Below are 27,592 nucleotides of genomic sequence, written 5' to 3'. Positions count from 1 at the left end.
TAGCAATATCGATTGACGTATGGAATGGTATTAACAACCAGATCTGCCATTAGTCAAAGTATGCATTAAAATCCCTTCAACGCCAGCCAGAATCGCCTACCATGCCATCCCTTTCGCCGTCATGGTATCATACAATATGAAAGAAAGCAATCCCAAGGCCAATGCAGAAGATTTCCGACAGTAAAAGCTGCTGAGTGAGGCTAAACTTAGAACGTATGGCAAAACAACCAATTTGGCGACCCACCGTAATTTGGAAACGCGCAGAATGAATGCAGTCATTTTGCCCATGAGATTTCCCAGCTTCTAAGATCTTCACGAACTTCAAATTCGTCCACCTCACGATTCTTTCGCCGTTTTCCTTTTCCTTTAAGGTCCTTACCGCCGACGTCGGAGCTGAAAGAGAAGTCTGAATGTTTGCTATGGCTTCGTAGATGAGTTCCCAGCGAGTCTCCCGATCTCGTACTGCGTGCAGGAGATTTATTTCGAGTCGTGCGTCGAGAATAAGTATCACTGAGATATCCAGTATCCTCCTCGTCATCATCACCGACCTTCAGGCTCGGGCGTCCCGATGCCCAACCATCCCCTCCGGCGAAAATGTCCTCGATCACTTGGTCCGGCGGCAACTCTCCAGCCTGCGAGGCCCAGGACGCTGCAAGATTACGGAAATAAAGATCATGGAGCTCGGTAAACTCCCGGGTTCTGTGGTGAAAAGAAGGAACGCGACCTGCATCCTCAGAATCTCCTTTCGCTGCATTCATGAAACCGGCGATCCCGCTGAAGACTGTGGCTGGCTTGAGAGGGGGTCTGGGAGTGTATATTAGCGGCAAGCACCCGCAGGAATAGCCCGAACGTACGCAGTGAAATTGCTTTCTCCCTCAATCTGGTGCATCATAATGCCGATCTTCACTGTAGCATTGATCTTGCTATTCTGCATCAAGTAGCGGCGGACGACACCTTCGTCTGCCTCAGCTTCTTCCACATATTCAGCAAGATTCAGATCGATATTTCCAAGCAGCGATCTATCGCTGCGGCTGTTGGGTGAGAATTCCTGGAGGATATCAAAGCGAATCCCACACTCTTGAAGCATATGGTTCCGGTCAACCATCAATCTGACGGCTAATGCCTTTTCGTAACCCCAGGTCGCCCTATGGGCCTGGAGCTGCACCTTGGCCGTTTCCCCAGAGTGTTCAGGAGAGGCCGAGGATGGTAGCTGCCATTTCACATAGGCAGTACCCACCCCAAGGGGCACATTGATGATGTCGATCACCTAGCAAGATCATCAGCACATCAGGTCGAGGAGGCACACTATTCTTAGCCACTTACGCGTAAGGTCAGTGAGAACTTGGGCTAGATCAGACAATATAAGTCGAGACCACAGATCTGGAAAACGGGGAAATGGGGCATACCCGTCTGCTCTTGGGGACTGAAAGCACATTGGTCAGCTCGCTGGCCGCAAACGCCACAGCTGCCAAGGGATTCATTTGTCAAATCCACGCGAGAGCTGCACAAGATGGAGCCGAAAGGAGAACGTGACTGGGACTCACCAAAGGCCTGCATCTTCATGCACAAAACCCAACTTTTCCCCTTTGTGAGCTAATGTTTGCTCGGCAGGCACCTGCTTCCCAACGGGGCTAGTGCTGTTTTCCTGGTGTGAGCCGCAGGATGAGTCCGGGACGCTCTTTTTGTTACCGCAAGGCCCATTACCCAAGGGCGACAGCCGCTTTCGGTCAAGATATTTGGTTGGGTTTTGCCGGTCCTGCACTTGTCATTGTGGAAGGGTGATGTTACGGGAACAAACAACAACATCAAGAATAGGAGATCTACAGACGCAAGGTTGAGCCTAATCGTGGACTCACGTGGAGACAACCAACCAAGCCCCAGAAGACTGGTACGCTAAACAGGTGAGAAGCTTAACAGCACTCTCAATCTGGGGGGTACACGGCCATCATCATTAATTTGACCACAGAAGACCTGTCCATCTAAGCACTTCAGTATTATCCACATCCGTCTCTCGCAATGAGCCAGCTGCCACTATCCCCTCCGCCGGAGCCACGGTTGGAGCCTCAACAGCCGGTCCCGCTCACTGCGAGTGTTCGTATCACCCCGATCCACGAACTCCTCCCCGACATCCGCGTGCCTGCCGAACCGCTGCCGCCTCATCGATACCATCCCGTCACCTGCGCGCCGCTCGATGTCGTCGAACTCAGCTTAGAACTGCAGCAACTTCGAAAGGAACACACCACACCCGTTGCTGCTCTGAAGGCGCAGAGGGAGCTCGCCAAAGAAGTTAAACGGCGGATGGAACAAACGGAAGCGAAAATGGACAGTATCCAAAAGCAGATGAAGAGGAAGAAAGAAGAAAGAGATACCGAAAGACGGGTATTCTCGAAAATTAAGAAGGAGAAAGAAGGAAAGATGTGATTGCTTTAAGATGACGTATTGCACCCCCTGACGGCGTTACGTTGATGCTATGATCGAGCCTACTTTATTTACGGCGGAGGCATTGTGCCAGTAGCGTCACTCAAGCCTGCGATTCGTTCGGGGTATGATTTCAAGGACCACGAGCCATCAATTCCATGGCACACGTGGGCCTGTGCAGCTCCTGGTTGAAGCGACAGCTCAGCCATCTCACCGTCGCATCTGAACCGCCAGTATAATGGCTATTCCATAAGATGTGAAGTGAAAGTACGACTTGAAGGCGTGAAGACCCGAAATTCACACAAATCCTCACCACCAACTGGAATCCTCCGAGCCTCCAAATGGATTGCTCACCACCTATGCAGACATCGTATGCAAGCGGGCTTCAGATCCGAAATCTGGGAGCGAATATCAAAGTACTGGTTGTCGGTTGACGATTTGAGCGGATAGTGCAAAGGGAACTCCCATGACTCGGTTTCTCATACGCTTATGGAGTTTCTTTTGTTGTATCTATCCATGTCTCTCCTGCACGTACGCGTTACATTTTAATCATCTCACAAGTATAATTTTGCTTTAAAGCACGTTGCAGGGAAAACAAACAAATAAATAAATAAAAAAGACAGCTACTCTCCATGTAAAGGCATGTTCCCAAGTCTTGTATCTTACCGTTTAGATTCAAGGCTGGAAACGCCTTGCTTAGCTGTCGAATGTTGGAAGAGGAAGTTTGAGGATTTGGGTGCGGTATATCAATCATTGGACTTGGTCTTGCAGAATAGATTTTTTTACTCGAGTCCAAAATCCCGGTTCTCCCAGTCATAATCACACAAGCAGATGGTTTGGACTGGAATACCCGCTTGAATGTTTCAATTTTTTTGATCCCATGCACCATACTTTGGTTCTTATCAACTGGGAACGCCAAACGGGCTTCCCCTCTTTCCCCGCCGTATAATTCAAGAACGGATGTTTCAGAAGGGATCCTACGTTTCAAGAACAGCCGGCATAACTACGCCCGCTAACATATACGAAACAGACGCGCTCGTTGACCGCCTGTCGCGAAAAAGCTTTGGAGCGCACTGCAAAAACACGCTACCAGGTGACCGCGACAGGCGTAGACGCGAGCTCCGAAAAACCTAGCGGGTAAAAGAGCGCGCGAGACAAGACGCTTGCGGCGCGCGGTTTTTTTCCCAGACCGATGATGCAACATCGGGACGGAAATGTGCGATTCCACAAGAGTTGGCCAGTTGAAACTGGAGAGTGGGGTTCAGTCGGTGAGTAGGAATCGAGACGGTGAGGGAAACCGAAAATCCACACTCGAGTCTCCCAACATTCTGCATCGCTGGGTGCAGCATCCATCCGCAGGTGGCGATATAGCCCGTAAAATAAAAAAAAAGGAAAGGGAAAAAAAAAAAAAAAAATTCTGGTGGACGCCGGTGTCCTCCGAACTTCCCTTCACCGTCTTGCTCGATGTATGGATTTCTCCAAGTGTGCCGAGGTAGCTAGTGGAGGAGTTACATAGGCAGCGCACCGCCACGGGTCGTCTGGTCAGCAAGGCGTTTTAGTTCCGTTGGTTGCATAGTTCACTAGTTATCGATAAGACACTGTGGCACACGCGTGAGGCGCAGCACTTCTTCAAGGCGAACTCACACATCGACGTGGACGAGGGCAGCGGTGGCAGCTTTTCTTTCATCCTCGACCGCAGAGCAGCCCTCGCTTTCCATCGGAAATTTTGATGACGTCTATATCTTGAGTCCTTCAGCTGTCCCTTTCCCTGCCTCCAGACCGCTTATGGTGAATTTTCCTCAGTCCCGTAAGAGATTGGTCCTGTCTCAAAAGTCGCATGATGCTTGCCATTAGTTCATTGTTATTCTCCGGGCCGCTCCTCTGGGCAGATGTCGCTGTGTCCCGCGTCACAGCTGGGAATTCGGCGACAAGCGAGAGTCACAAGCACCTCTACGCCGCAACACAGTAGCACTGGACGTAGAAGAGCCGCCCATCACCTGACTGCAGCAGATCTTGGCAGCTGAGAGATATGCAGCCTCTCAAAAATCCAGTCCATACGGAAAATGCTTTGGCGAGATGCAAAGATTGATAGACCGATCGCAGTTTAATGCTTCGGTCTTTCCGCCTGCAAATTGATGCGAAGCCCTTCAGATTCGCTGTTATGATTGATTTCTCCAGATGTTTACACGTTTGTCCCTCGTGGTGGGCCTTTCGCATTGTGTGCTCTCCCCTTTCCAGAAAGTCTGATCATAACTTCGCCACCTCCAATCAGCATGCAGAACAGGGATTTCTTGGAGTCATCGATTTTAGTCCGATAATGGTCGGCGAATCCGATGCCCAAAGTGGCCCAAGACCGCTACCCTCCATCAGCTGCGCCTTTGTGGAAGGGCAAAGTTCCTGTGAAAGGTCTTCCCACCCAGGCCCAGACTGAGCATCGATATGCCGCTTTCTGCGGCTGCTCATACATTCCAGACTCCGTATTACGAGTATGTTTCGAAACCTGGAACCCACTGGGCCATTCAGAACTGCTTGGTACAGACTCTCCGTCGACTGTTGAAGCAAGGTCGTTACAGATCTATCCATCGACGCAGCAACATTCGGTTTTCCCGACTCGGGGAGAAAGATGATGGGATCGTCCAGCCTGGCGGGTGCTGAGCCGGGTTCCTTTGTCTCCATCCGGAGAATACCTGACCGAGACACAGCACAGCGTATACATCGCGACTGTGTACCCCCAGAGGGGTAGCGCCGTTGGAGACTAGGGAAGAAAAAAATTTTTTTTACTTTCACGGACTCCTGCCGATTTCCACAACCTTTTTGGCTTCATTATTTTGTGATTCCCTTTTCTCTTCGTGTTCACATCAGGTCTCTGATCATACACAGGTAGCTTGCCCGGGCACTCAATTTCCAGGACCCGCCCTGCTGGGATGTGGGTTGCACCGAATGCCCTGTGTGGTATCTGATCACCCATAACAAAATTTCCCCTCGACCAGGAGATGCTGTCGAACACGATTTTCGCCTCTGGAGTCGGAGTTGACCTTCACTTGCCGTGTTCGTAATGTTCGGTAAATCCAATTAACGTAATTCTGCGTAACCGTGACGGCATGCTCGGCGCCGTCGAAAACGCGCGAAATGACAGGTAATTTACCCGTTAAGTGACTGTATATTACAACTATGACGCAGGCACCGTCCTGTCAATTCTCGAACAAAGTCCATGCGGCCTTCTGCGGCCGGGTGCAGGCATGGTCAGAGTCGCCAGGAAGAGTTTGCGATGGGGAACATGCAGTTTGCCCAGTTCGAATCAGCAACACGGGAGGCGAAGACCGCGCACCCCTAGGGCCACCAGCTGTGAAAATCTCAACCAGGAGAAGTGCATGCATTGTACGGAGTGCTCTGTGCTCCGTATGCATTTCCTAAAGAGCACGGTCCAGAAAAATGGCTGCTCAAGGGATCAGCTTGACCCATGCCGTTGTTTCTACGGAGAAACGGGTTTTCGTTTAGTGAATATCCTTTTTTTATTTTGTACTTTTTTTTTTTTCCCCTCCAATGACTTTTTGGCATGCAGAAAGGTTATTCTTATACAGTCACATCCCCACCCTTTTCCCCTCCGCCGACCTCTTCTGTTCTATATAATGGTCGCTGAGAATTGAAAAGGGCGGCACTTCCCTTTCGGGCTCCTCGTCGCCACTCCCACTCCCACCACCTCCGCCTCCTACTCTTCTTCCTCTTCCTCTTCTCCATCCTCTTAATCTACTTAATTCTTTGATCTCTCTAATTTATTTTCTCTTTTATTTTTCCCTTGCTCTTCTCCTCGTCTTCTCTCTGGAATCGCACCCCGAACTGTCTTTTACAGCCGCCGTCGTCCTGCGTGTGCTTCTTCTACTATACTTGGAAGTTTAGCAAACGCGCACGGCTATACGAGTGTGCTGAGCTACGTTCGTGCCATACCTTACCAATTTCGATTATATATATTTTATTCTCTTGTTGAAGACACATCTTATCATAATGGTGACAAGTCTATTACCGGCCTCCGCCGCGGCCTTTGCGCCAAGATCCTCGCCAAACGTTGTCCTACATTCGAGGGTAGAACCCTGGCTAACGATGACACTCAAGAGGGTTAACCGGGTCAAGCGCCCTTTAAATAATGTCGGCCAGCATACCAGATGTTTGACGGAGACGCTCTCATCGACAAATGCCATCTGGACTCTCTGCTCTATCATGCTACCCAAGGCACCGGAATCTGATCTACCCAAGGACGACAACCCTCTCGTGGAGGCGCTTTTCAACTACCAGCTTCTCCACATAGAAGCATACGTGGTACATGTCGACATGGTCTCTCAGAGTGAGGTTGCGTTCAAGTTGACCCCAGAGACCATCGAGTCTTTGGTTGAATACCATAAGGAGGTGTTTTCCGTGGACACTGCTGCCAGCACCTGGAACTGGGCCGAGAAAGAGATCCAATTGAAGAAGCTGCAGGAAGAGTTCGTCCAGGCTGCCAACCGGTTCGTATTCCGCACGGGCGTTCGTGTGCTTGAAGGAATGGAGGAAGAGGGAGCTGGTGAGCTCCTTGGCGGTCGGAGTGACGATGCAAAGGCGGCGGTGATGGGATTGTTTGTTCCGCTGCTTCCACCACCACCACGAGTCGTCGATGTGGTGCAACCAACTCCGCTTCTCCCAAGCTCAACCGGTCCTCAAGATTGGTGGAACAGCCCGATCCCACAAAACCCACCCGTGCCCGTTGAATCGTGGCAGGTAGTTCCTTCGAGCCCCAGCACGGCATCTTCATGTGACTCACATCAAAGCCTATGGGCTAGCATTACGATGAGTGAGATGCACTTGCCATCACCTGCTCCCTCGCAAAGTCCGCCGTTGTCTACTGCTTCGTACACTGCTGCCGAATTCTACGACCCTTCGGCCACAACTGCAGCAATGGCTCCTTTGCTCTTACCGAGTATGATTGCACAGCAGCAATGCAGCGCTTCAGCTGGAATGGGTGGCTTCGGGTGGAATGATCGCATCGTGGATCTCGCATTGCCATATGGCACCACGATGTAACTACACTTGGAGGCATGGCACCCTCAACCGTTCACACCGCAGAATGGGGTGGCCGTTCATCATATCTACGACCCAGATCACCACCCTGACACTCCTTTGACCTGCATTTACTACACGGCATGGCTTTCCATCTGGGCGAACGACCGGGTCCTCGGGGACAATGATCTTGGTTTTGAAGGCATATACCTACTTGCATGGCTTTCTTTGACATCCCTCTATTGGTGCATTTTTAGCAAGCGTTGAACTTCCTTTTTTTTATTATTATTATTCTTTATTTTTGATTTTGCATGAAGAACCGGCGGGTCGGCTGTTTGCCCTTTCCTTTTTTTTGCATGATATACACTCCCAAGTGGATGATTCCTTTCGCTTTTGTCTTACATCCGGCATTTGATGTCATCAAGACCTTGATGTGCCTCGCGGCTTGAAACGTTTTTCCTTTTTTTTATGCCTTTCATTTCTTGCGCATTATAGACTGGGCTACATATGGATGGGCATCGTGGCGGTGGTTTGGCTGGTCCTATCATCAAGCGATGACTACTCCCTGATTGCCTTTCTATTGTCTAACCACTTACATTCGGTACAGGCTGCCGAACTGGCGATCCATAATATGGATTGGGTAAGAGTTGGATCTGCGACAATGCGGCTCTGCATACATCTGGTATGGTATTGTATTCCGCAATTTGAGTTCACTCTGGTGCGCAAAGGGGCAAACCGTCATGGCCGAGGAAGGGAGAGGTGTGTCACGCCCGCTTTCTAATGTCCATCCGTGATGGCGTCTGGAATGGTGGGAGTCAGCGCTTCACAGGATCTGGGATCCCTAGTTGCTTGTCTTTCACGGGGCAGAGGCCGCCATTCTTTCCCGCCCCTGACTGTTTACCTGAAGCTATCCAAGGCCAGGCTCACCCTTGTTAGGATCATCCTCCTTATCTCCGGGCTGGTTTTGTTTTTGTTCATCGTTTTGATTGATCTTTTTCCTGGAGAAGCCCAGCTCTTGTCTTTCCTCTCCCACTGGATGGGGATGGATTCGGCAAAGCTGGGAATCAGATGCTGGATTTCCTTGTGCTCGTTTCGAAGCTCTGCTTCTGATCTCTCTTTGTCAAATCATCTATGCATGTTAAGCTAGTTTGTATAGTTCGAAATATATAATTCATTACATTCTAACTTGACCGTGCAGCCATATCATGCCAAAAGGAGAGTTTTCGAGCTGCTAAAGAGTGCCTATGGTGCGGGCGATGGGCCGTTGGGTGTGTTCCTCTCTGGGCAGAATGACGTCACTATTTAATCCCCGAACCTCTCCTCAACGGCGGCATCCCAACATTTAGCGGGCTCTTGGAACCCGTGCTCAAATCGACCATGGGCGTACCCTTTGGTTAGTCTAGCAGAGTCTGGAGCAAACAAATAACGCACGAAATTTGCAAAAAGGAAGCCAACTGCCAGTTTGATCCTACAAAAGTGTCCGCCCGCCTGAGCACTGTTTCTCTACAGGGCAGTGGAGAAAGACTGCTCTCTGCCAAAACGCTGGCTCAATGCTAATTTAACCGAAACAAAATAAAACTTATTGATAGACCTTCATCGAGAGGAAAGGAATCAAGAGAAAGAAAGAGGGAAAAAGATGGCGGCGTTACATGCAGCGCTTCAGTCGCTACAACCAGTTTCGATTGAAGAGATCCCTACGAGTAACGAAGGACTATGCACGTATATACGGGACCTTCTCATTCAAGCTCGGCTGATCGTTGAATCAGTACCTGAGACCCCTTCTCCTCCAATCACTTCCAATCTTCCTGCAGGCTCCAAAAGCCCAACGAATGGTGAAGATAGCTCGGAAACCCTCCTTGCCTCGACGACATTACCGGCTCTCATAAAATCTTCATCCACACCTGCATTAGGACCCGTGGATATACTCTCATTACGGAGTGAGTGGGGTCAACCCATCAACAGGGTCGATAATGCGAAGGAAAACCCGTTGCGTATCCCCGTATACAAGCTTAGGAGCATAGATGGGAAAGGTGCCTGGTTCGCTCGGCGGAGTGTTCATGCCGGATCTCTTCCGTATAGCAGATTCGAAAAGAAGCTTCAAAGTGAGCTAGCAGAGACTATGAAACTCCGGGAAAAAATAGGTAAGGAAGTGAGTATCAGGGGGGTTGGGAGCGAGGGGTGTCTAGAGAACCTGACTGTCCCGCTGCACTCTGCTCAAATGGATACAACTAGCGGCAACAGGAACCTCCTGGGGAATATTGAGGTGCATCACCTATCGGCTCATTTTCCCGGGCCCTCAGCTTCGAGGGACTTTGTTACGTTGTTGGTCACCTCTAAAAAGGCGTTAGAGGTCTCTTGTCAAAGACGCGACGAAGGCGAAAACGAAAACTCCCCTCCTCCCAGAAATTTCATTGTTATATCAAAGCCGTGTGCGCACCCCGACGTACCTATACGCAAAGGTTTTGTCCGCGGTCAGTATGAGTCTGTCGAGATGATTAGGGAGTTACCAGCCCCGATAGAGGGAGATTCATCTGGAGCCTCGGAAAACAAAGGAGATGCAAACCCTGTGGAATGGATTATGATCACGAGAAGTGACCCAGGAGGAAGCATACCGAGATGGATGGTGGAGAAGGGCACAGTTCCAAGCATCGTTTCAGACGCGAAAAAATTCATAGATTGGGCGTCTCAGGACCAACCAAAGAGTGAGAGCACAGACGAGGATTTCTCGACTTCCCAGCCTTCGCATGATTCTGGAAAATATGAAGAGAAGCAACAGCAGTTAAAGACAGGACCGGGTGAGCGAGTATCAACACAATGCACCCCCGGGAGACAGGCACCAGCAAAGGAGAGAAGGAGCTCGGAAGTGAAAAGCAGCCATGGCGAGGTGGATTCAATGCCATCGCACGAAGTAGGCTTCGCAGCAGGTATAGTTCAAGGAGTCTCCTTAACCCTAAAATCGACCGCACCTAAAGGGCTCTTCGACTATATCGACCTGCCCACAACCTCTAAGCACCCGGGAGATGAAACTGACGAAGGTCAAGTCAACGATGGAATAAGGGATGGTGGAAGCAATGTTACCAGAACAAGCACAGCTTCGCGAAATATGAATAATGCCTCGCCATCTTCATCCACCGCTTCCTTTGTGAGTGCTGATTCGCAACTAGGAGATATGCAAGGGAACAAGGAAGATAGCATCCCTAGCTCGTCCGGGATCGGGAATAATAACAGTCCCGTCATGTTCAACACGAAGGTAACCAGTAGCACTAGTAACAGCATTTTCTCGCTCAAGCAGGAGTTTACGCCGCCAAATGCCTATGACAAGGAACTAGCCAGAATTTTCGACCGCAAAAATAAGGTCCTTAGGGATCTTGAGCTGAACCACGCGCAGCGCAATGAACTAGTGAGCCAGGTCTCACAATCACACGCCCCCGACGTCAACGCGAGCGATGAAATCCAAGAACGCATCGCATCCCCAAGCAAAAGGGGGAAGGATGCAACCTCGAATAAAAGAAGCCTAGCAGCACTAGAACGGAAGGAAGCGAAATTAAACTCTCAGCTGAATAAAATTGAAGCGCAGCAGCAAAAGATTGTAGCAAAGATAGAGTTAAAACGTCGCAAAGAGTTAGAAAAGGATGAGAGAATTAGGCTGAAAGTGGAAGTTGAAACACTAAAGAAAGAAATGGATCGAATGAAGGTAGAAATTAGCAGGTTGAGACAGGAGCGAGGACAATGGGTTAGTATAGTTGGAAAGTTGCAGCAAGAGAATACCGAGCTTGCTGCTCAGCTTCTGAAGAGAGGAGGAATATAGTGGACAACAATGTAAGTGATGTATGAGTGAATTGAACATGTATACTCTGTAGACTGGATGGGTATTTGATTTGATGTCTACATACATAACAGCACAGCTATGTGTATTGTCGCTGCAGATGGATTTGGATAAAGATAGCATACAAGGTGACGCCTTAGTGCAAGGCTGTCTCTCGTCGTAAGTGCTAGGTGTTTGTTTCTTCACACCTTCTTGTTCTTTGAGGGACGTGCGTATTTTCTGCCGGTCATTTTCGAGCTAATCTCCATCCCGAGGCTAGACCAAGGGTAGTAGAAATGCTGCTTTAAGCAAGTTTGGGTCGTCCCTTTGCTTGCACCAGCGTTCGACCTTTTATCGGTTTAATTTCCGGCTGCAGGGGTATCGGTATGCCAACGGGGAGCAATGATTTCGCAAATGTACGAATTTTCGTTTGCCTCGTAGGAGGCACGCATCATTATTCTTGTACCTATCAACGCGCATTAGCGACCAACCGTGGCAAATACAAGGGCATATCAATCCATTTGAAAAAAATATATGTGGCCTAAGAGTCTTTGGGGCTCACCTCCGGCGGATCCCCTGCTCCTCTAACCATCTTCTCCAACATCATAGCTCTAACTTTCTCTTTGGGCTCGCCCATTCCGATTGCCATGTACTGCAAGAGTGGTGGGTGGCCAACGTACGACGCATAGCTATCGCGAATGATATTCGAGGTCCATTCATACTTTGTGGTATCCGCGTGGCCGGTTCCGACGTAGCGAGCTTGTAAAGCCTCAAGATTTTGGAGAGTACGAAGTTTATCGGCCATGTTTATAGGTTAATGAAATCAGAGCTTGAGGGCGAGCGACAAAAGGCGACGAGTGAGGTATGTAAAACCGGTGGCTCTCAAGGGCTTCCGGGGTTGATCACGTGACTGCTGGTCATGCGCGGGCCGATCGCAGAAAAGAGGAGCTGAAACATCTGGACAACGGTGGTTATTGAACCAAAGCTCCTCTCCAGCGGTTACAGGGTTTCAAGGTGGGAGCCGGGTTTCTCATGGGCTCTAATGACTCCCGCATAGAGTATCGCATTGCGTCCCTCGTTCACTCGCACTTCAATGCTCTTCCTCAACGGTGTAAGCCAACCATCCGCCCAAATGGAACACCGGAATGGATCCCCTTGAGTGGAATTGTGCTCGTGACGAGTAAGTAAGCCGCTGTAGCAGACTTTGAATGTACCTAGTTCTGTATGAATGTATCCCGAACTTTTACTGTGATGCTGTAGACGGTCAGTCTTTAAAATGGCGATAGAACACCTGCTAATATATTCAAAGGGGAGGATACCGCTGAGGAATCTCTGACCTGTGTTGCTCTTGCGTAAGGAGATACACCCTGATTGATAAGCTGATATCACTGAAGCTAAATATTTGCGGTAGAACGGGCGCGAAATGCCTTTCGTCGTCTCAAATTCACCTTTGCCAGGGACTTGTGCTTCATGACAGTCATGCTGAGATCCTTGCGCTCCGTGCTTTCAACCGATGGCTCCTTGAGGAGTGTAAATCGATGTTGACGCACAGTCAGGAGCTTAGTTCTCGCGATAAAGAAGGAATCGGCTGTCAGCTTCGGAATGATGGCAACGGCCAGATCTCCCCGTTTCTGGAGTGGAGGGTTTCCAGGCTCGAGTCTACGAGTGCCATTCCTGGCAACCATGCAAAGGAACTTCTATGGCCGCCTTTCAAATTGAAAGAAAATATCAGGATATGGATGTATTGTACTTGCGCCCCTTGCGGAGATGCCAGTATGGAATTATGCATGGCAGCCCAAGATGATCCCACTCCGTGGGACGTTCGCGCCCTTGACGACGCAGCCACTGAAATTGAATCCGACCTTACGAAAGGTCTCCTAGACGGCCGTGCGCACTTCTCGGTGCTAGGCGCCGTTCGCCGTAAACCATCTCGTGCTGATGCAGAGCCGACGCTAAGCAAATCTTGTTCAGACAAACTTGCCGCGAAGCAAATCACATCATTGCTCTCTTTTCCAGCGAGTCTACTTATCGCACCATCTCCTAATGCATATCTGGCCAACCTCATTCTTCCGGAAGATGAAATCAGCCAGGTTGCCTGTGAGCGATCATTCGGGAATGGGCAAACCGGCCGTCTTCGAGAGCTTAATGGCCGAAAATGGCAGGATTTTGGAGCGTCTGCTCGTTTGGACAGTTATTATGCCTTCTTTCCGTTCACTGTTCGGTCATTACCAATGGAACAGCTGAGTGCCCTCTGGCATTTTTCCAAATCAAAAGACGCCGGTTTGCCAGCTAGTAAATCATCCAACAAGTCTGCAGTCTGGACAGCAGCTTCATCTTTTGGCGCCAAGCCGGCTTATACCTCGTTTCGCCAGAAGCAGTCGACAGGTCGGGCTTCCAAGTCGATTCCGAAAACGTTTCCTACCAATATTATTGAGACCATTTTAAATGGTGTAAAGCAAGGATATCGGATCACCTCTCCAGATGCGCGCAAGGCCAGTGCTTTATCACGAGCTAAGATGTGTGAATTGCTTTGTGATATTGTTAAACTTCTACCAGAAGTGAGCATCGGCTATTACCAAAGTAAGGACGGATGTCCCGTTAACGAGAATGAAGCCAGCCGTAAAAGGTTGGATGATAGGTCTGAGATGGGGGAGCGGTTTGCACACCTGAAAGAATGCGTCGTCTCCTCACCCACGTACTTCTTAATGAAGCGCAATGCCGAAGGAGCAAGGCTATTGCATTTGCGAAAGCAAGCTCTGGAAGATGTCCGACAAACCCTAGGCAATTGGATTGAAAATAGAGGTGATGAACAGTGGACATTGGGGCCAGCCAAAGATAAAAATGTGTGAGCAACTGAAAAGCTGCCAAAGTAACCACTAGATCAGTTTTCAACTCTAGTGTTAATTGTCATAGATTATTATTATTATCTAAAAGCATTATAAGTATATAATTTGAAGCATTAATACATTTATGAAGTTAGAAAGCGATATCAAGGGTCGCTTTGATCCATCCACTATAAATTCACCCTGCTAATAGAGTAACATGCGCCCCTGGTCACCACACAGCCTTTTTAAACATGTAAGAGCTCCAAACAACCCTAATAGATACCTGGAATGATCCTGCTCTTCACTTTCGAGGTATACTTCGCCCAGTCTGCACCATATTTGTTTCTGCACTTCTCCTCGTCTCGTCTTTCGCGATGGACAAGCAGGATTCCAAAATACACAATGTAGAAATAAGTAAACACCATCCCCCAACCGCGAGACTCTTCTGTTTGCACCGCACGTACCTCACTGGTTCCCGTCAGAGGATTGAGTCTCTCAACCATGGCGTAACCTGCGATACCAGTCGGTAGGCACGTTGTCCATGACATGATCCAGTCGCCCAAATAATTTATGTGACGAGCGGCACCCCACCATCCGGACGTAATCAGCTTCGAGCCCCGAGAAGTCTGGATATATTGAAGATGCTTCACTCTCGGGTCGTTTGGATTCTTGCGGAAACGGTCCTTTTGGTTATTGGTGCTACGGAAGATATAGTACCCAAGAGATTGAACCCCAATCACAAGAGCAGCCCCATAGATACCCAGCTCGAAGGGGTATATGGCCAGGTATCTGGTGTGAATTGAGTATGTGAACGGGACCCACACAAGGTCACCGAAAGCCAGCATAAAACCAAATCCGTCCATGATAATGTCCATAGTGGTGCAGATCGCCGGTTCCATGTATAGGCCATCGAGGACGTAGAAGCCCTGAAACGCGGTCACCAAGAGGATTGACGACGTGAGGCTTCCGTTAACTTTATACTGGTGTGCCACATTCGACAGGTTCAGAAGCCCCCAGCCCAACAATCCCGGTCGCAATTCGCAAAAAACCTTGATATCGATTGTTCTAGAGGTGTCCTTCACGAAGGGAATAGGGAGTTTGACTCTGGGGTTCAGTTCGCGTCCAATGAAGAAGTTATACAAGGCACTGCGCGTTTGCCCGCCAGGAGCTAACTCTCGAAGCATAGGATTTGGTGTACCTGGTGCTGGGACAGTGAAACTATAGAGGCAAACAAAAATAGCAAGGATAGAAGAGATCAAGAGGTTTGCAGTCAGAACCTGGATATAGTTCTCCCAGAGAAATGTCCATAAGGGGAAGTCGACCCCATAAATATATGTCCCGGCACCGCAGCCAAGAAGGATCAAAACAGCGGAGTTAAATGCTAAAGCGGAGTGTGAGTCGAGGAGTAATACATGTACTTGGCGGTGAATAGGAGAGTCGTACCATTGAATTTATATTTCAGTCGACCTCCACAGGCCAAAACTTCTCCCTGGGTCTCAGTGCCGGGAAGAAATATCTGCAAGAAAAGACTGAGAAGATAATAACCCAGCACATAAAGGGTGACATGGCCATCGTATAAGCCCTTGATTCCACTCTCCGGCCAACCAATTTCCGTCTTCAGCTTGTCAAGGGACAAGGTGGAGGGATGGAGGAGTGACGGTGCAGGACATCCCGAGATATCATTGCAAAAGAACGCAAAACTGTAAACCAGCACCGGCAAGCCGAATGTCAAAACAAATGATCCGATTCTGCGTTATCTCATTAGCTCCGTTTCGCCCAATTGGACCTGGGAAGCAAGCTTACGGCCCCCCGAATTCGTATCCTCGATGATGTTGAGCCTGGGAAACGACCTTCCCGCCCTTTGAAGCCATTTTTTCTAATAACTATCGGTCGCAAGAATATTCGAAGATGAGGGCAAAATGAGCGTTCAATTGAATTCCAGAGCAAAAGGGACAAAATCCCTTTTTGGTCACCATTCGCATAGCTAATCTTGGAAGCTCCTATCGCTCACATGACAACCGGTGGCTAGGTCGGAGCCAGGACACAGATAACTAGCCGAGTTGCTGACTAATACTTAGCTCAAGTACGAGATGTATGTATCTCAATCTGGTACTCCGTAAGTTGATACCGAGATTATCGAGGTTGAACTCTATAATCCAACAACTGGCTCGATGAACAATGGCCAAAAAGACCCGCAGCCTTTTCTATGGGGAGATCATATACTCCTTCGCCAAAGATGAGGAGGTCAACATTCTCCATTGCCTAGGATATGTCAAGCAATGTGCAAAGTTCTTTGATGTCTTGCACCACAGGCGCCTGGATGAGATTGATTGTTGCCCACCATCTTGGTGCATCTCCCAATGCTTGCTATGTGGCTGGCCCTGAGGACTGGATCTATGGCAGCTTCAATGTCTGTATTCCAGTCACTGTCTCCTCAAGCTGGAGGAGGAAAAGGCAAAGACTGATGCTCTGGTTTCCACTTCCATATTGTGTCAGTGACCACTTTTGCCCGGGAAATAGCGATGAGAAGCTTCGATGTGAAGCTGGGACCTATGTGTGGCTTCAGCAGAATGCCACGGATATGGTCGTTCAGCTGACACAATACTCCACAAGTAGACGTCAGCTTCAGTCTTGAAGAAATCACCAAAACACGGAAGCCTAAAACACCACGGAGACGAACAAGCAAAACCTCATGTGCTCTTATCTAGCTACTGACTCATGACGACAAAAGAAAACCCTGCAAACCTGCCCGCCCAGAGGAGCTGAGGGCCTAACCGAATGAGGACAAGGCAAGCATTCGCAAACAAACCCGAGGATTTAGGTATATGGTGTAAATTCGCTTCGGAGAGCGGCCTTTTCGGTAGCTTGAAAGAACCTAGCAACTGAGTATCACACACACCCATAGAGCAGTAGATGTAGTAAACCATCATGTTAGCCTGCTAATAAATAAAGCCTACCCAGTGCTCATGTTAGGCAAACAACTTTCTACAGAACCATTCACTTCATGGAACGGACACTTGACTGGACCACATCTTTTTATTAATCCTCTTCGACAAGATGGGCCAGAAACTCGAATGCAACTCATTACGCATGGCAATTGCTGTGCTTTCACTTAAACGCCGAGCTTCCACACCTTCATTGCCTCCTGAGACACTTCCAAATATTTCAGTAACAGACAAAGTACACATCGAAACTGTTGAATGCTTGGAGAGGATGTACAATCACAATGTCAAAATCCTTACAGACAGAATCAACAAACTATCCAGCGACATTCAATCAGTAACAGAGGACAACAAACAGCCTTTTGAAAAAAAACTTTGACTGAAATAAAAGGCTCCCTAGACAATATGCGCCAGAATCTTTTGGAAGTAAAAGAGGAAATGCAAAACGCACACAAGATGAACTGCGATTTGCACCAAGCACTCATCGATTCTAACACGCAACAAAAGCAGGTCAGGAAGTCAATAGAGCGATTTTACGCCGGGTGCAGGATTATAAAGAAACATTAGCTCGTCTATGCCAGAAAAACGGACTCGACATCAATGAGATAATCAGATCCAGGAACAGACCTCAGTGAAGCAATCAGATTTCTTGGGTTTCAGGCTTTTCAATGCACTTTGCTGTGTTATTCCCAGGATTGTAAACAACAGGGGCGCTGGCTTGGGACACCCCTCAAAATTTGTTTTCAACCCCTTCTCGAGCGGCGTACTTAGAAGTGTAGAATGGGCAGGCGATACTGGCTCCGCGCTGGGTTCTGGAGTTAAGATGCTATGATGCTTGTGAGTTAACTGGTATATGAATAGTTGTATTGATATTGGTACCTTACCATTTGCAAATTATTCTTATTCTGAAATGGTAGACGATGGTCCTTGCAATAATACTTGTAGTTCATAGGCTCAAGGACGTAGGCATATCTCACACTCGAAATCTGGCGTCCAGTGATTTGTGTCGTTCATATGCTGTTGCAGGCATGACAGGTTCAGGTCTCACACTCATGAGTAGACACTGTTATCTCCTGATCGGAAATATTTCATCCTCATTATATAACATTTGCTCCCAGCCATGCAATGTACCACAGGAGAGTAAGGATATATCTTGTTGGCTTCTGGTTTTCAAGACAAAAGTCTTGGCGTTGTCACGAGACTCGTGAGGGGTTTAATCCATTTTTGCTGATGGGTTCATTGTTTGTTGCTACAAGGAGGAATGTTGCGCTGGGAATCCAAATGGCTCAAGAATCTGACAAGTATCGACTCCTTTTTGAGGAACAAAAAAAGCTCCGAGAGGAAACTGAACAACGCCTGCGTGCCACACAACGAGACCTACACACTACGCAACAAAGTCTCCACGACGAAAGAGAACAGATACGACCGACCACCATCTTTGAGTTCCTTGATGGCTGTCACACCCATTTGTTCCGCGGACTTACCGTTCGTAATGCCAAGGACTCGACAAAGGGTGACTTATCGAATCCGGATGGCAAACTTCGCCCCGAGAGAATTCGACAGTGGCCTGACTTTGCTGCAGAACAAGGGCGCATTTGGAAAGATCTCATTGGGATGGATTTTGTCCTAGAGCGCCACTTCAAATCACTACATGGGCTGGCGGAATCTGGAGCAGAATTACGGACCGAGAAGACAGGGTCTGAATTGGACCTTCGACAGTTTCAGCATGAGACTCTCACTCGCCCGGTTCGTTCGGTGGTCACGAAACTGCACTCAAACATACAAATACGCCAGCACTTCCGCCTCTTGGGCAGCATCACCTTTGAGAATCACGGAAACACACTGAGTGAAGAATCTACTGAAACCAGGTCACTCGAGGGACCACCACGCCCCACAAAGCTTCGAAAAACTGGTCGAGCTGATGCCACGCCCGTTACAACACCGCACTCTTCCCGCCCCCTGGCGGATGAGTTCTGCATATATAACAAGGGTGACGGCGAAAATGTGCCCGCATATATTGTGGAGCTTAAAGCACCGCATAAGCTACCACTGTCGACAATCAACTCCATGCTGCATGACATGGACCTTGAAGATGTGCTCCTGCATACACCCGACGAGCCTGAAGAGATTGCATGTCGTCGTGAGATGGCCGCTGTGATTACCCAAGCATTCTCCTACATGATCAAGTCCGGAGTGGGGTATGGGTATGTGTGCACAGGAGAGGCTTTCATCTTTCTTCACGTTGGCAAGGACCCAACAACTGTATTTTACTACCTCTCCACCCCGGGCAAGGATGTGGGGGAGACCACTGGGTATACCGGCCGAACGGATTCTCCCAACAAGCTGCATTTGACGGCTGTTGGCCAGGTGCTTGCCTTCACCCTCAAGGCGATGCAGGTAGAGCCCTATTGCCAAACTTGGCGAACAGAGGCGGAAGCCCAGTTGAAGCCGTGGAGGCTCATATACCAGGATGATGCCATTGTTTCTTCGCCACGGACGGTGACCACGCAGGAATACACACCAGAACATCAAAACCGAGTGGACTATGCCAGAAGCTCACCCATTGTGACAAGGTCTAAAAAACCTCTACTTCTGCGGTCGTCGCCGTGCAATCCATCGCAGGTGTCGTCGCGAAGTCCGGTGGATAGCAGCGATGAAGACCCCACGGACGTGATGGACTCCCCGAGCAAAGCGCCGCGTAGCTCGGCAAATGTTATGGTTGTGATCCCATCTCGCTCCAGCGACCGGTCGTCGTCCCATAGGTACTCCGAAAACCAGGGTAGGTCGCGGCCGTACTGTACCCACAAGTGTCTTCTCGGATTATCCAAAGAAGGGCCATTGGACGAGGCATGCCCCAACATCGCTGACCATGGAACCGGCCAGCATCAGATCAACCTGTCTAAGTTTTCAGTTCTCCTACACGAGCAGCTGCTGAACAAGGCCAAGCGCATCTCTGATCCTTACGAGTCCGATGGGTGCGAGTCGCTTCACATCCATGGCTCTCGTGGGGCGCTGTTTGAAGTTGTGCTCATGCCGTATGGATATAAACTGGTGGGCAAGGGGTTCCCGCCCGGATTGTCAAGTTATTTACTGCATGAGAATGCTGTCTATGGGCGTCTTCGGCCCATCCAGGGTCGTCATATCCCTGTGTGTCTCGGGATCCTGGATCTCTCCAAGCGACCTCTCTTCTATGATGGAATTGCTAGGATTCCTCGCCTTTTACTTCTCAGCCATGCTGGAATTCCTCTTCCGCGCTCTGATGTTGGCAGCAAAATTATCCATAATACGGCGACATCGTCACTTCAGGCGATTCACCAGCTTGGGGTGTACCATGGCGATGCCTTTGTCCATAACATGTTCTGGAGTATAGAGAACCAGAGTGTGATGTTTATTGACTTTGAGCGAGCTCAGATCTGGAATTCTAGGCCCAGTCTACAGGTCACGTCGCTGAACCGAAAGCGCAAGAAGCTGGATGCAAAGCAGGTCACCAAGATGCAGTTAAAGTCCGAAATGCTAAGAATGCAAATCAACCTCGATGGCTAGGGATGAGGTTTCTAAACCTATATTTGCAAATAATCGCATATGAATGCAAAGTGATTTCGCTGGAAGGGAATAATTGTTTGGATTCGCTAAGCTACCTAAAGGGGGATTTCGCCTACCTAGTGGGTCATGTGAGTGAGGTGCTAGTTGGATTACCTAACACCCCCCATGCAATGAGCTCCAGCAGCAAGTGAGAGCCACAATAGATCCAAAGCTTCCAAATTGTCATGGGCCAAGCTGAAGTTACTAGCTAAGGCTCTATATACATGAATGTATTGCTTGAGAAAGAAGAGAGGAGAGAATAGGCAAGCATGTGTATAATATATACACAATGTTCATGTGTGGCACTAGGCCAAAAGAGGAAGTAGATGCTAGGCCAGAAGAGAAATAGTGTGGAGATCTCTCATACAGCATAGCATCAGAGAGCTCAGCTCAAGAGAAATAGAGGTTCAACCCACTACATAGAGAATCATAATAGATACTAGATTAAAAGAGAGTGAATAGTGGAAGTTTGAACAGAACTTTATATAAATTATATAGAATTAATCTTGTCGCCGGGTCCCAGAGCCGGCTCCGTTTACAAGAAACAGCCGAGTTATTTGCATCCTAACATACGCAACAGAACTGTGTATATTTCGTTGGCCTTAGTGTAGTATGACTTAGGCGTTCTAAGAGTCCTTCACATCCGTTGAAAACGCATCACTAAGAGACAACCTGACCGACAGCCGATGGCCACTGTTGAATCTGCTACCGTAAAAGTTTCCGGACGAGACTGTGGAGGTAGCCAAAGCACATTCTGTCCGTTATTCACAATCCATATGCCATTGGTACTTATGCCATAACTGGAACGGATAGAATCGTAGGGTGCAGCCTTCTCGCTATCTGACTTAGCCGTGGCAGAATGGTAGTCCAGGTGAAAGGCTCCGATCTCTGTAGAAAGCCGGAAAATGTCTGTTAGATCGAATGAAAGTCGACCTACAGTCCTGCCAACAAACAGAGTCTGTAGGCAATCACCCGAAGTGGGATCCCAGATCTTGACCGTCCGATCATTGGACCCTGATGCATGTCGCTGGCCGTCATTTGAGAAGACCACTGAGTTTACCACAAATGATAGTGTCTTTTGAGGCTCCTGCTTATCAGTAATCCTACCCCGTCCAGATATGATCACCGGGCTCGAAAACGACGATGACATGACAAGCAACATCGACGGCGACCACTTGCCCCATCCGGATGAACCATGCCCCTGGATATGGAACAGCGGCGATCCGGACGATCCATCAGAAATATACCCTTTCATTGACTGGGTAGTCTACGGAATTTGCACCGGCCCACCATCACACCACAATGGCCCATCCCCTGAAGGACCCGCCCGATCGACCGAAAATCGCCGCCGACATCGGTCCTTGGTTAGACGAGCTGGTCGATCACTACCATCACGCCTCCGTATCCCGAGTTGAGAAACTACCCGAATTTGGATGAAAAGGCCAAGGAGTATTGGAAAGATTGTCTTTCCTCCCAATCATACCATTTCCTTGATACAATAGAGAATCAGTCAAATGGCCAACAGCGCTCGTACTCAGCCTTTTCCTCGTCAGTTTCAGCCAATTGCTCCAATATCAGGCCTTTGACTTTGTGGAGGGCAGCTTTGCACTCATCGTATCGCTCCTGCTCGATGAAGCCTTTCTCCGGCCACAAATCGCCCATTCTCTCCTTGACCTCCGCAACAAGCTCGGTTCCTGCCACTGCACCATCGCTATCCAGTTTAATACGCTCGAAATCTGCTTCTGAAAAGTCAAACGGGAATGGGGTGTCGCTGGTAATGGCAGGTAAGTCCGTCCACGTGTCTTTCAGGTCAACCAGGAGCGATTGGAAGTGCGCCTCGCCGTATTCGAACATTCGGTGGGCAAGAAATATCAGCCCGTAAGCTGCCGTCCTTCGGAATTCGACTACTTTGTATAGGTCTGGGTTTTTGGCATGCATGAGTTTCCGCCATCCAATGAACACGTTTTGGATGGTATACTCATGTACAGCCGCGGACTGTTCTTCAGGCGAAAGCCCGGAGAGATTCGGCCGTGGTGCCAGATCAAGCGTCTCAGACTCAAGGCCATCCCAATCAAGGAAAGCTGGATCGGGGTTGTGGTTAAAGAGGGGCGAGATGTGACAAGACTGCCAGTCAATAATGCCGGTGATCTTTTCGGGATTATGCGGGTCTACGAAGACGTTGTCATCATGCAAATCATTATGCCAGAGGCTGGGTCTGGTAATGGCTGTATCCTTTGGGATAAGGGCATCGACGACTTGTCGGTACCATGCTAAAGCAGTAAGTTTCTTTTCCGTGTCTGGTCGGTAAAGCTTTGGGCCACAGAACAAGGCAGTCGATTTCGGAGGTTCTAGAGACTGGATTGCCTTCACCTCTCGCGTCCCGACTGCTTGCAGATACTGCGTTAGAGAAGCCCCTGTAAACTTATTAGCAACTGTACAAGAATGACACGAACCACAACGTACATGGCCCTTTCTCGATGTCCAAATTTGATCTGCCTGCGTCACACCAATCCCGGCCTGTAGCCGGGCCAACGGCAAACTCCGAATCTCTCACAGCCTTGCCATTCTTGACAAAGTGGTTACCTCCTAGTGGCTGCACGTCTTCCGTGTAATACAAGCTGCCATAATGCGAGAATGAAACGCTCAGCCATTGTTTCTGGAGGCGTGTCATAGCAAGAAGCACTTGGAGCTTTTGCAGTAGTTTCATTGTGCTCCAAACTTGGGACAGAGGAACACCTTCAGTTTTATCCATGATAATAAATTCAGCCCCAACAGGGTGCGATTTGGCTTGCGAGTTCCATGTGTATACACGAGGCGCTGGTGTGTTAAGAATTTTCCTGGCCTCCCAAATCAGACGTGTTAGCAAAACTCGATGTTGATGGTGTTCAGGAGAAACTTACGAAGTCCATCGTGGCGACTTCACTGGCAGTAGTAAAGTGTGGAAAGCCAGCATTCGGGTTGGGAACCTTGGCTATAACTTCTCGGCCATCGTCCATAGACATGAGGAACGCTTTGTTGAACATGCCGTCAGGGTACTTCTCGATAGCAATGCATCGAGCAGCCCCGACCGAGTCTGCTGCGACTCTTGCGAGGCTATTCATGTCAAATCTAATCTCTCGCTTCCGAAGGTTCTCTACCTCATCGACAATAAAGCGGCCACGCGTGAATTTAAAGAATTCATCGTTAGAGTTCCAGTCTGACACGACTGAGTAATATGCTGAATCGCGCTCCTATGGGCGTGCATACCTATCTGAGAAGAGCCCATGTCCATGCTCTCAGGACGTTGATGGTAGGATAAAGGCGAAGCTTTAGAGACTGAGCGGCAGTGTTGTTTCGGGCTTGGTAGTATACTCTGAATATAACACCAAGGACGCGCGGATGGGGATCGGCGCATTTTTCACGAAATGTAAGTCCCTGGAAGATCAGGTAGCACTTGATCACGCGAACATCGGAGTGTTGGAAAAATCAAGGGTAAGAATAAGACCAATTCAGAGGATGCTTTTTGCTGCGCAAACCGAGAGATGATAATGCTGGTGTTGTGGAGGAAGATTGAGGCCGTAGTGTGGCAGAGCGATACGGATCATCCCCGACTGGCAAGGGATAGTTGACGGTCAGGCCAGGGCATTTTTGGTATAGCTTATTTGTCAGCAAATAATCCCGCCTGGTTCGTGATGGGGCGCCACCCTTTTTACTCCTGAAACCACTTAAGGATTTTGGTGATTAATCAAATTACCGTAGCTAGTTATATGTTTATGTTCATAGCTTGCTATTTAGAGCTGATAGTAGATTTTTAATCTGAATTATATTCTCTCTTATCTTATTCTGTATTCTTTTTATTATATTGATCTCAGCTGCTAGCTTCTGTGCTGTTGATATATTTCTGGTCTTCTCTATACAGCTCTATACTGTCTAGTAGAACTCTTATTATACTTTATATTAAGTTTCTGTTCTTATCTAGTATGTTCAATCAGAATTTCTTGATAGCTTTGATATCAGCTTGCCAGAGCTCTAGATATCACCCAATACCAAGAAAGTATGGCAAACAGATTGAGCCACCGTGTGAGCTGAATAGAAAGGTGGTTGTGGAGATATTTCAAAAATTAAGTCCTGATGGCTTGAGGTTGTTTTCGGAGCAGTGGCGTTCCGAGATCCAGATAAGATAAGTAGATCCCACGTGACACTGCTATATCTCACCAAAGCCAATAGATTATGTAATAAAGGTACGCGACTGATTGGCCAAGTTGCATCATCGTCTAACGGCGCCAGTGCTATGTCGAGACGGATTTACCAGCAGCAGGCACTGTTGATTCATATATTACAGCTTGATTTCGTCTTTTGATTTGATAGAACGGGCTTGCTGTCGATTTTCCAATGTTCCTTTCTTGAACCAGCCACATAACTACCGCTTTCGACGATTACCGGTGAAGCCGCTCCTCCAAAACCCCATACTTCCTCCGGATATTGAAAACGGAATTTCACTCCCTCTCGAGGTGTGCGCTGCTTAGCGCTACATAGGTTTCATTTTCGCTAACTCCCTATCATGCATATGAACAAAGTTGGAACATTAGCCTCTCTTCTTCAGTTCGCGTTGCTATATCCATCGTTATCCCTCGCAACGGACGACACGCCGGAAGCGAAGCTAAAGCCATGTACCATTTATTCGCCCAACACGGGCGCCTACTTTGATCTGAAGACCATATCACTGCTGCCACCAGAAATGAAAGATGGCAAAAAGATTCGACCTGATGACAGGGAAACCAGCTGGCACTCAAGGGGTTACGATTACGGAGCCAATTTTACAATTAACGTTTGCGGACCGGTAATTGAGAACCTGGAGGATGTGGTTGGGGTAGACAAAGAGAGGTGGCAGAATGTGAGCGCATTTTACAATATGGACGGGAAAACGTATTCAATTGGGTACGAACATTCATCCTAATTCTCGCGCAAACGATTTATGTGTTAGAGACTCGCATTTGACATTTGATATACAGGCAGCAATCGTCCGACTTAGTTTTCCGCGGCCGCAAACTCGTTCTCAACTACACCGATGGTTCCCCATGCCCAACATCAGGTGAAACCCGTCGAAAACGGGATCTCGTACCTCGAGATGATCGGGATCATGACCAAGACGATGGCAAGAATGATAATAAAGGCGGCGATAAAGACGAAGATCGAGATTCTGATACAAAATATCGCAGAAGAAAATCTACTTTAATGTCGTTCCTTTGCGATCGTGACCTCGTAACTCCAGCAGCAACTGTATCGTATGTTGGCACGCTCGACTCATGCTCCTATTACTTCGAGGTGAGAACCGCTGCGGCTTGTGGTGGGGTGGCTGCAAGTACAGATGGCGGGCTGAGTCCTGCAGGTGTGTTTGGTGTCATGTAAGTTGAAGATCACAGTGACAGCGGAGTAGATACTGATAACATTATAAAGAGTCGGCATCGCCGTGGCAGTGTATCTCATCGGTGGTTGTGCATATCAGCGAACGGTCATGCATCAAAGGGGTTGGAGACAATGCCCCAATTATGCCATGTGGAGTGGGATGGTTGACTTTCTAAAAGTAAGTGTACTTACTTTATGCTCGTTTTGCTCGTTCTCCTGGATGCGTCGTCGGGGAGGTATGTCGACTTATGAGTCCGTCGGCAACCGGTCACTTCTCCCCGCCTCGCGGCTTGATTAACGCAGTGGGCTGCATGCCGCCCTTTACCATCATGCCCAACATTTCCACAGTAGATATCCTTTAGAATCCCTCACCTTCGAGATATCACTGTTGGCCTGCCCTTTTTTTTTGTTTTTATTTTTTTGGGGCGACTCGACTACTCCAGGTTTTCCCTTCTCTCGCGCTATCCATCTAGAGCCCTTCCGGTCTACTCATGGCGCTTTCTCATTTACTACACGTTCTGAATCCTAGATTTAATCCCTTTTAATGAAGATGCCGTTTGAGTCTAATGTCGTTCCTCATCCGTCGTTCTGCTGATATCTCGCGTTCCCTTGCCCCTGCCCCTGCCCCTGCCAAGATCCCTGGTTCCGCTCAGCCGAACTTTAACTAATCCACTCACTCCACTCGCTCTATCATTCCTTGAACCCTGCTAACCCGGGCGATATATGCATAGGACATGGTGATTATCGGATTTGCTTCCGTTCTAAACTGTTTCAAGTCCCGAGGAGGATATGCACGATTATCTCTAGGACAAAGCAACGGGGATTCCCCACGCCGTGGACTTGTCGGTGCCATCGGTGGGAGGGGGCCCAGGAATTGGAACGTCGGCCGCGGGGGTAGGCCTAATGTTGATGAGGAGAATAGGCTTATCGATCAATTAGATGAAGAGTGGGACGATTGATTTCTTTCTTGCTTGTATAACCCATGTCACCATCCTCTTTTTCAGCCTTGGGAGTTTAGGCTTCTATGAGATGAAACTTTTGCCGTATTTATATACGTATGTAACGACATAGATATGATCGAACTGACCGGTGAACGATAAACTTTTACTTTCCTGAGTCCGGGGGGATTACGGAGAACGGAGTACGTCAATAATGGGACCTTTCTACGGAGTTAGCAGGCTTCGGTGGACCTCCATCACCGGTGGGTCTGATGGGCGTCCACACCCGCAAGGGGGGTAGAGCACGTCCCATAGACATCCTGAACCAAACAAACAAATCCGGACAGACTTGTAACTTTTTTTTTTTCTCTTCGATCGGCACACCCTTCCCGCAGTTGCAGCAAATGCCAACACAATATGCCCTATTGAAACACTTTGCGGGGGTCTTAGAAGATAATATATAGGTCACGAGAGTAGCTAACTGCGCCAGATATATGCCCAAAAACAGGGGGGAAACAGAGATAGCATCATCTAATCTGTCGCAATGTCAAAAGATCGAGCCAAAAAAAAAGGCGAAGATGAAACGATAGGAATACTCCTCCCAGGCGCGTAGAGGTATCTCGAAAACTATGCAACACAACAGAAGGCAAATAGATGTTGTAGAGTAGC

General features: G+C 48.6%; 12 protein-coding genes across 13 annotated transcripts; 7 read left to right on the top strand and 5 right to left on the bottom strand.

Moving 5' to 3' along the window:
* Positions 1-14: 14 nt before the first annotated feature.
* On the bottom strand, positions 15-1,833 carry D8B26_003370 (uncharacterized protein). The gene is made up of 5 exons (XM_003068372.2): positions 1,545-1,833; positions 1,407-1,423; positions 1,324-1,347; positions 855-1,267; positions 15-804 (listed from the first exon to the last, which is right to left on the bottom strand). Exons 1-5 carry the CDS (start codon positions 1,561-1,563, stop codon positions 276-278), a joined length of 1,002 nt encoding a protein of 333 aa, XP_003068418.2. The 5' UTR covers positions 1,564-1,833; the 3' UTR covers positions 15-275.
* A 183-nt stretch (positions 1,834-2,016) lies between these two features.
* Positions 2,017-2,654, top strand: D8B26_003369 (uncharacterized protein; the record flags this gene model as incomplete). Its single annotated transcript, XM_003068373.2, has 1 exon — positions 2,017-2,654. One exon carries the CDS (start codon positions 2,017-2,019, stop codon positions 2,419-2,421), a length of 405 nt encoding a protein of 134 aa, XP_003068419.1. The 3' UTR covers positions 2,422-2,654.
* A 3,196-nt stretch (positions 2,655-5,850) lies between these two features.
* Positions 5,851-7,470, top strand: D8B26_003368 (uncharacterized protein; the record flags this gene model as incomplete). Its single annotated transcript, XM_066124122.1, has 2 exons — positions 5,851-5,904; positions 6,529-7,470. 2 exons carry the CDS (start codon positions 5,851-5,853, stop codon positions 7,468-7,470), a joined length of 996 nt encoding a protein of 331 aa, XP_065980199.1.
* A 769-nt stretch (positions 7,471-8,239) lies between these two features.
* Positions 8,240-8,593, top strand: D8B26_003367 (uncharacterized protein; the record flags this gene model as incomplete). The annotated part of the gene is made up of 1 exon (XM_066124121.1): positions 8,240-8,593. The coding sequence occupies one exon, from the start codon at positions 8,240-8,242 to the stop codon at positions 8,591-8,593; it is 354 nt and encodes a 117-aa protein (XP_065980198.1).
* A 489-nt stretch (positions 8,594-9,082) lies between these two features.
* Positions 9,083-11,254, top strand: D8B26_003366 (uncharacterized protein; the record flags this gene model as incomplete). Its single annotated transcript, XM_003068375.2, has 1 exon — positions 9,083-11,254. The coding sequence occupies one exon, from the start codon at positions 9,083-9,085 to the stop codon at positions 11,252-11,254; it is 2,172 nt and encodes a 723-aa protein (XP_003068421.2).
* A 44-nt stretch (positions 11,255-11,298) lies between these two features.
* D8B26_003365 (uncharacterized protein) lies at positions 11,299-12,103 on the bottom strand. Its single transcript, XM_003068376.2, has 2 exons — positions 11,814-12,103; positions 11,299-11,717 (listed from the first exon to the last, which is right to left on the bottom strand). Exons 1-2 carry the CDS (start codon positions 12,054-12,056, stop codon positions 11,706-11,708), a joined length of 255 nt encoding a protein of 84 aa, XP_003068422.1. The 5' UTR covers positions 12,057-12,103; the 3' UTR covers positions 11,299-11,705.
* Positions 12,104-12,244: 141 nt separating this feature from the next.
* Positions 12,245-14,126, top strand: D8B26_003364 (uncharacterized protein). The gene is made up of 3 exons (XM_066124120.1): positions 12,245-12,431; positions 12,561-12,603; positions 12,663-14,126. The coding sequence occupies exons 1-3, from the start codon at positions 12,284-12,286 to the stop codon at positions 14,098-14,100; spliced, it is 1,629 nt and encodes a 542-aa protein (XP_065980197.1). The 5' UTR covers positions 12,245-12,283; the 3' UTR covers positions 14,101-14,126.
* A 78-nt stretch (positions 14,127-14,204) lies between these two features.
* Positions 14,205-16,012, bottom strand: ERG24_2 (erg24, C-14 sterol reductase). Its single transcript, XM_003068378.2, has 3 exons — positions 15,880-16,012; positions 15,520-15,824; positions 14,205-15,457 (listed from the first exon to the last, which is right to left on the bottom strand). The coding sequence occupies exons 1-3, from the start codon at positions 15,945-15,947 to the stop codon at positions 14,349-14,351; spliced, it is 1,482 nt and encodes a 493-aa protein (XP_003068424.2). The 5' UTR covers positions 15,948-16,012; the 3' UTR covers positions 14,205-14,348.
* Positions 16,013-18,248: 2,236 nt separating this feature from the next.
* D8B26_003362 (uncharacterized protein) lies at positions 18,249-20,792 on the top strand (the record flags this gene model as incomplete). The annotated part of the gene is made up of 1 exon (XM_003068379.2): positions 18,249-20,792. The coding sequence occupies one exon, from the start codon at positions 18,249-18,251 to the stop codon at positions 20,559-20,561; it is 2,313 nt and encodes a 770-aa protein (XP_003068425.2). The 3' UTR covers positions 20,562-20,792.
* Positions 20,793-21,237: 445 nt separating this feature from the next.
* On the bottom strand, positions 21,238-21,855 carry D8B26_003361 (uncharacterized protein; the record flags this gene model as incomplete). Its single annotated transcript, XM_003068380.2, has 1 exon — positions 21,238-21,855. The coding sequence occupies one exon, from the start codon at positions 21,853-21,855 to the stop codon at positions 21,238-21,240; it is 618 nt and encodes a 205-aa protein (XP_003068426.2).
* Positions 21,856-22,106: 251 nt separating this feature from the next.
* Positions 22,107-23,871, bottom strand: D8B26_003360 (uncharacterized protein; the record flags this gene model as incomplete). The annotated part of the gene is made up of 4 exons (XM_003068381.2): positions 22,107-23,014; positions 23,064-23,442; positions 23,501-23,796; positions 23,847-23,871. The coding sequence occupies 4 exons, from the start codon at positions 23,869-23,871 to the stop codon at positions 22,107-22,109; spliced, it is 1,608 nt and encodes a 535-aa protein (XP_003068427.2).
* A 1,043-nt stretch (positions 23,872-24,914) lies between these two features.
* Positions 24,915-27,081, top strand: MRL1_1 (Cation-independent mannose-6-phosphate receptor CI-MPR). Of its 2 annotated transcripts, XM_066124119.1 has the most exons (4): positions 24,915-25,517; positions 25,592-25,984; positions 26,037-26,163; positions 26,717-27,081. In XM_066124119.1, the coding sequence occupies exons 1-4, from the start codon at positions 25,141-25,143 to the stop codon at positions 26,942-26,944; spliced, it is 1,125 nt and encodes a 374-aa protein (XP_065980196.1). In that variant the 5' UTR covers positions 24,915-25,140; the 3' UTR covers positions 26,945-27,081. The 2 variants fall into 2 exon arrangements, with proteins under 2 accessions (XP_065980196.1, XP_003068428.2); XM_003068382.2 differs by lacking the exon at positions 26,717-27,081 and having other exon boundaries at positions 26,037-26,320.
* The last annotated feature ends 511 nt before the right edge of the window (positions 27,082-27,592 follow it).

This window comes from Coccidioides posadasii, chromosome 2, assembly GCF_018416015.2.
Source record: "Coccidioides posadasii str. Silveira chromosome 2, complete sequence".
Lineage (NCBI taxonomy): Eukaryota > Fungi > Ascomycota > Eurotiomycetes > Onygenales > Onygenaceae > Coccidioides > Coccidioides posadasii.
The sequence above is the reverse complement of the archived record's forward strand: the minus strand, read 5'-3'. Positions and strand labels throughout refer to the sequence as shown.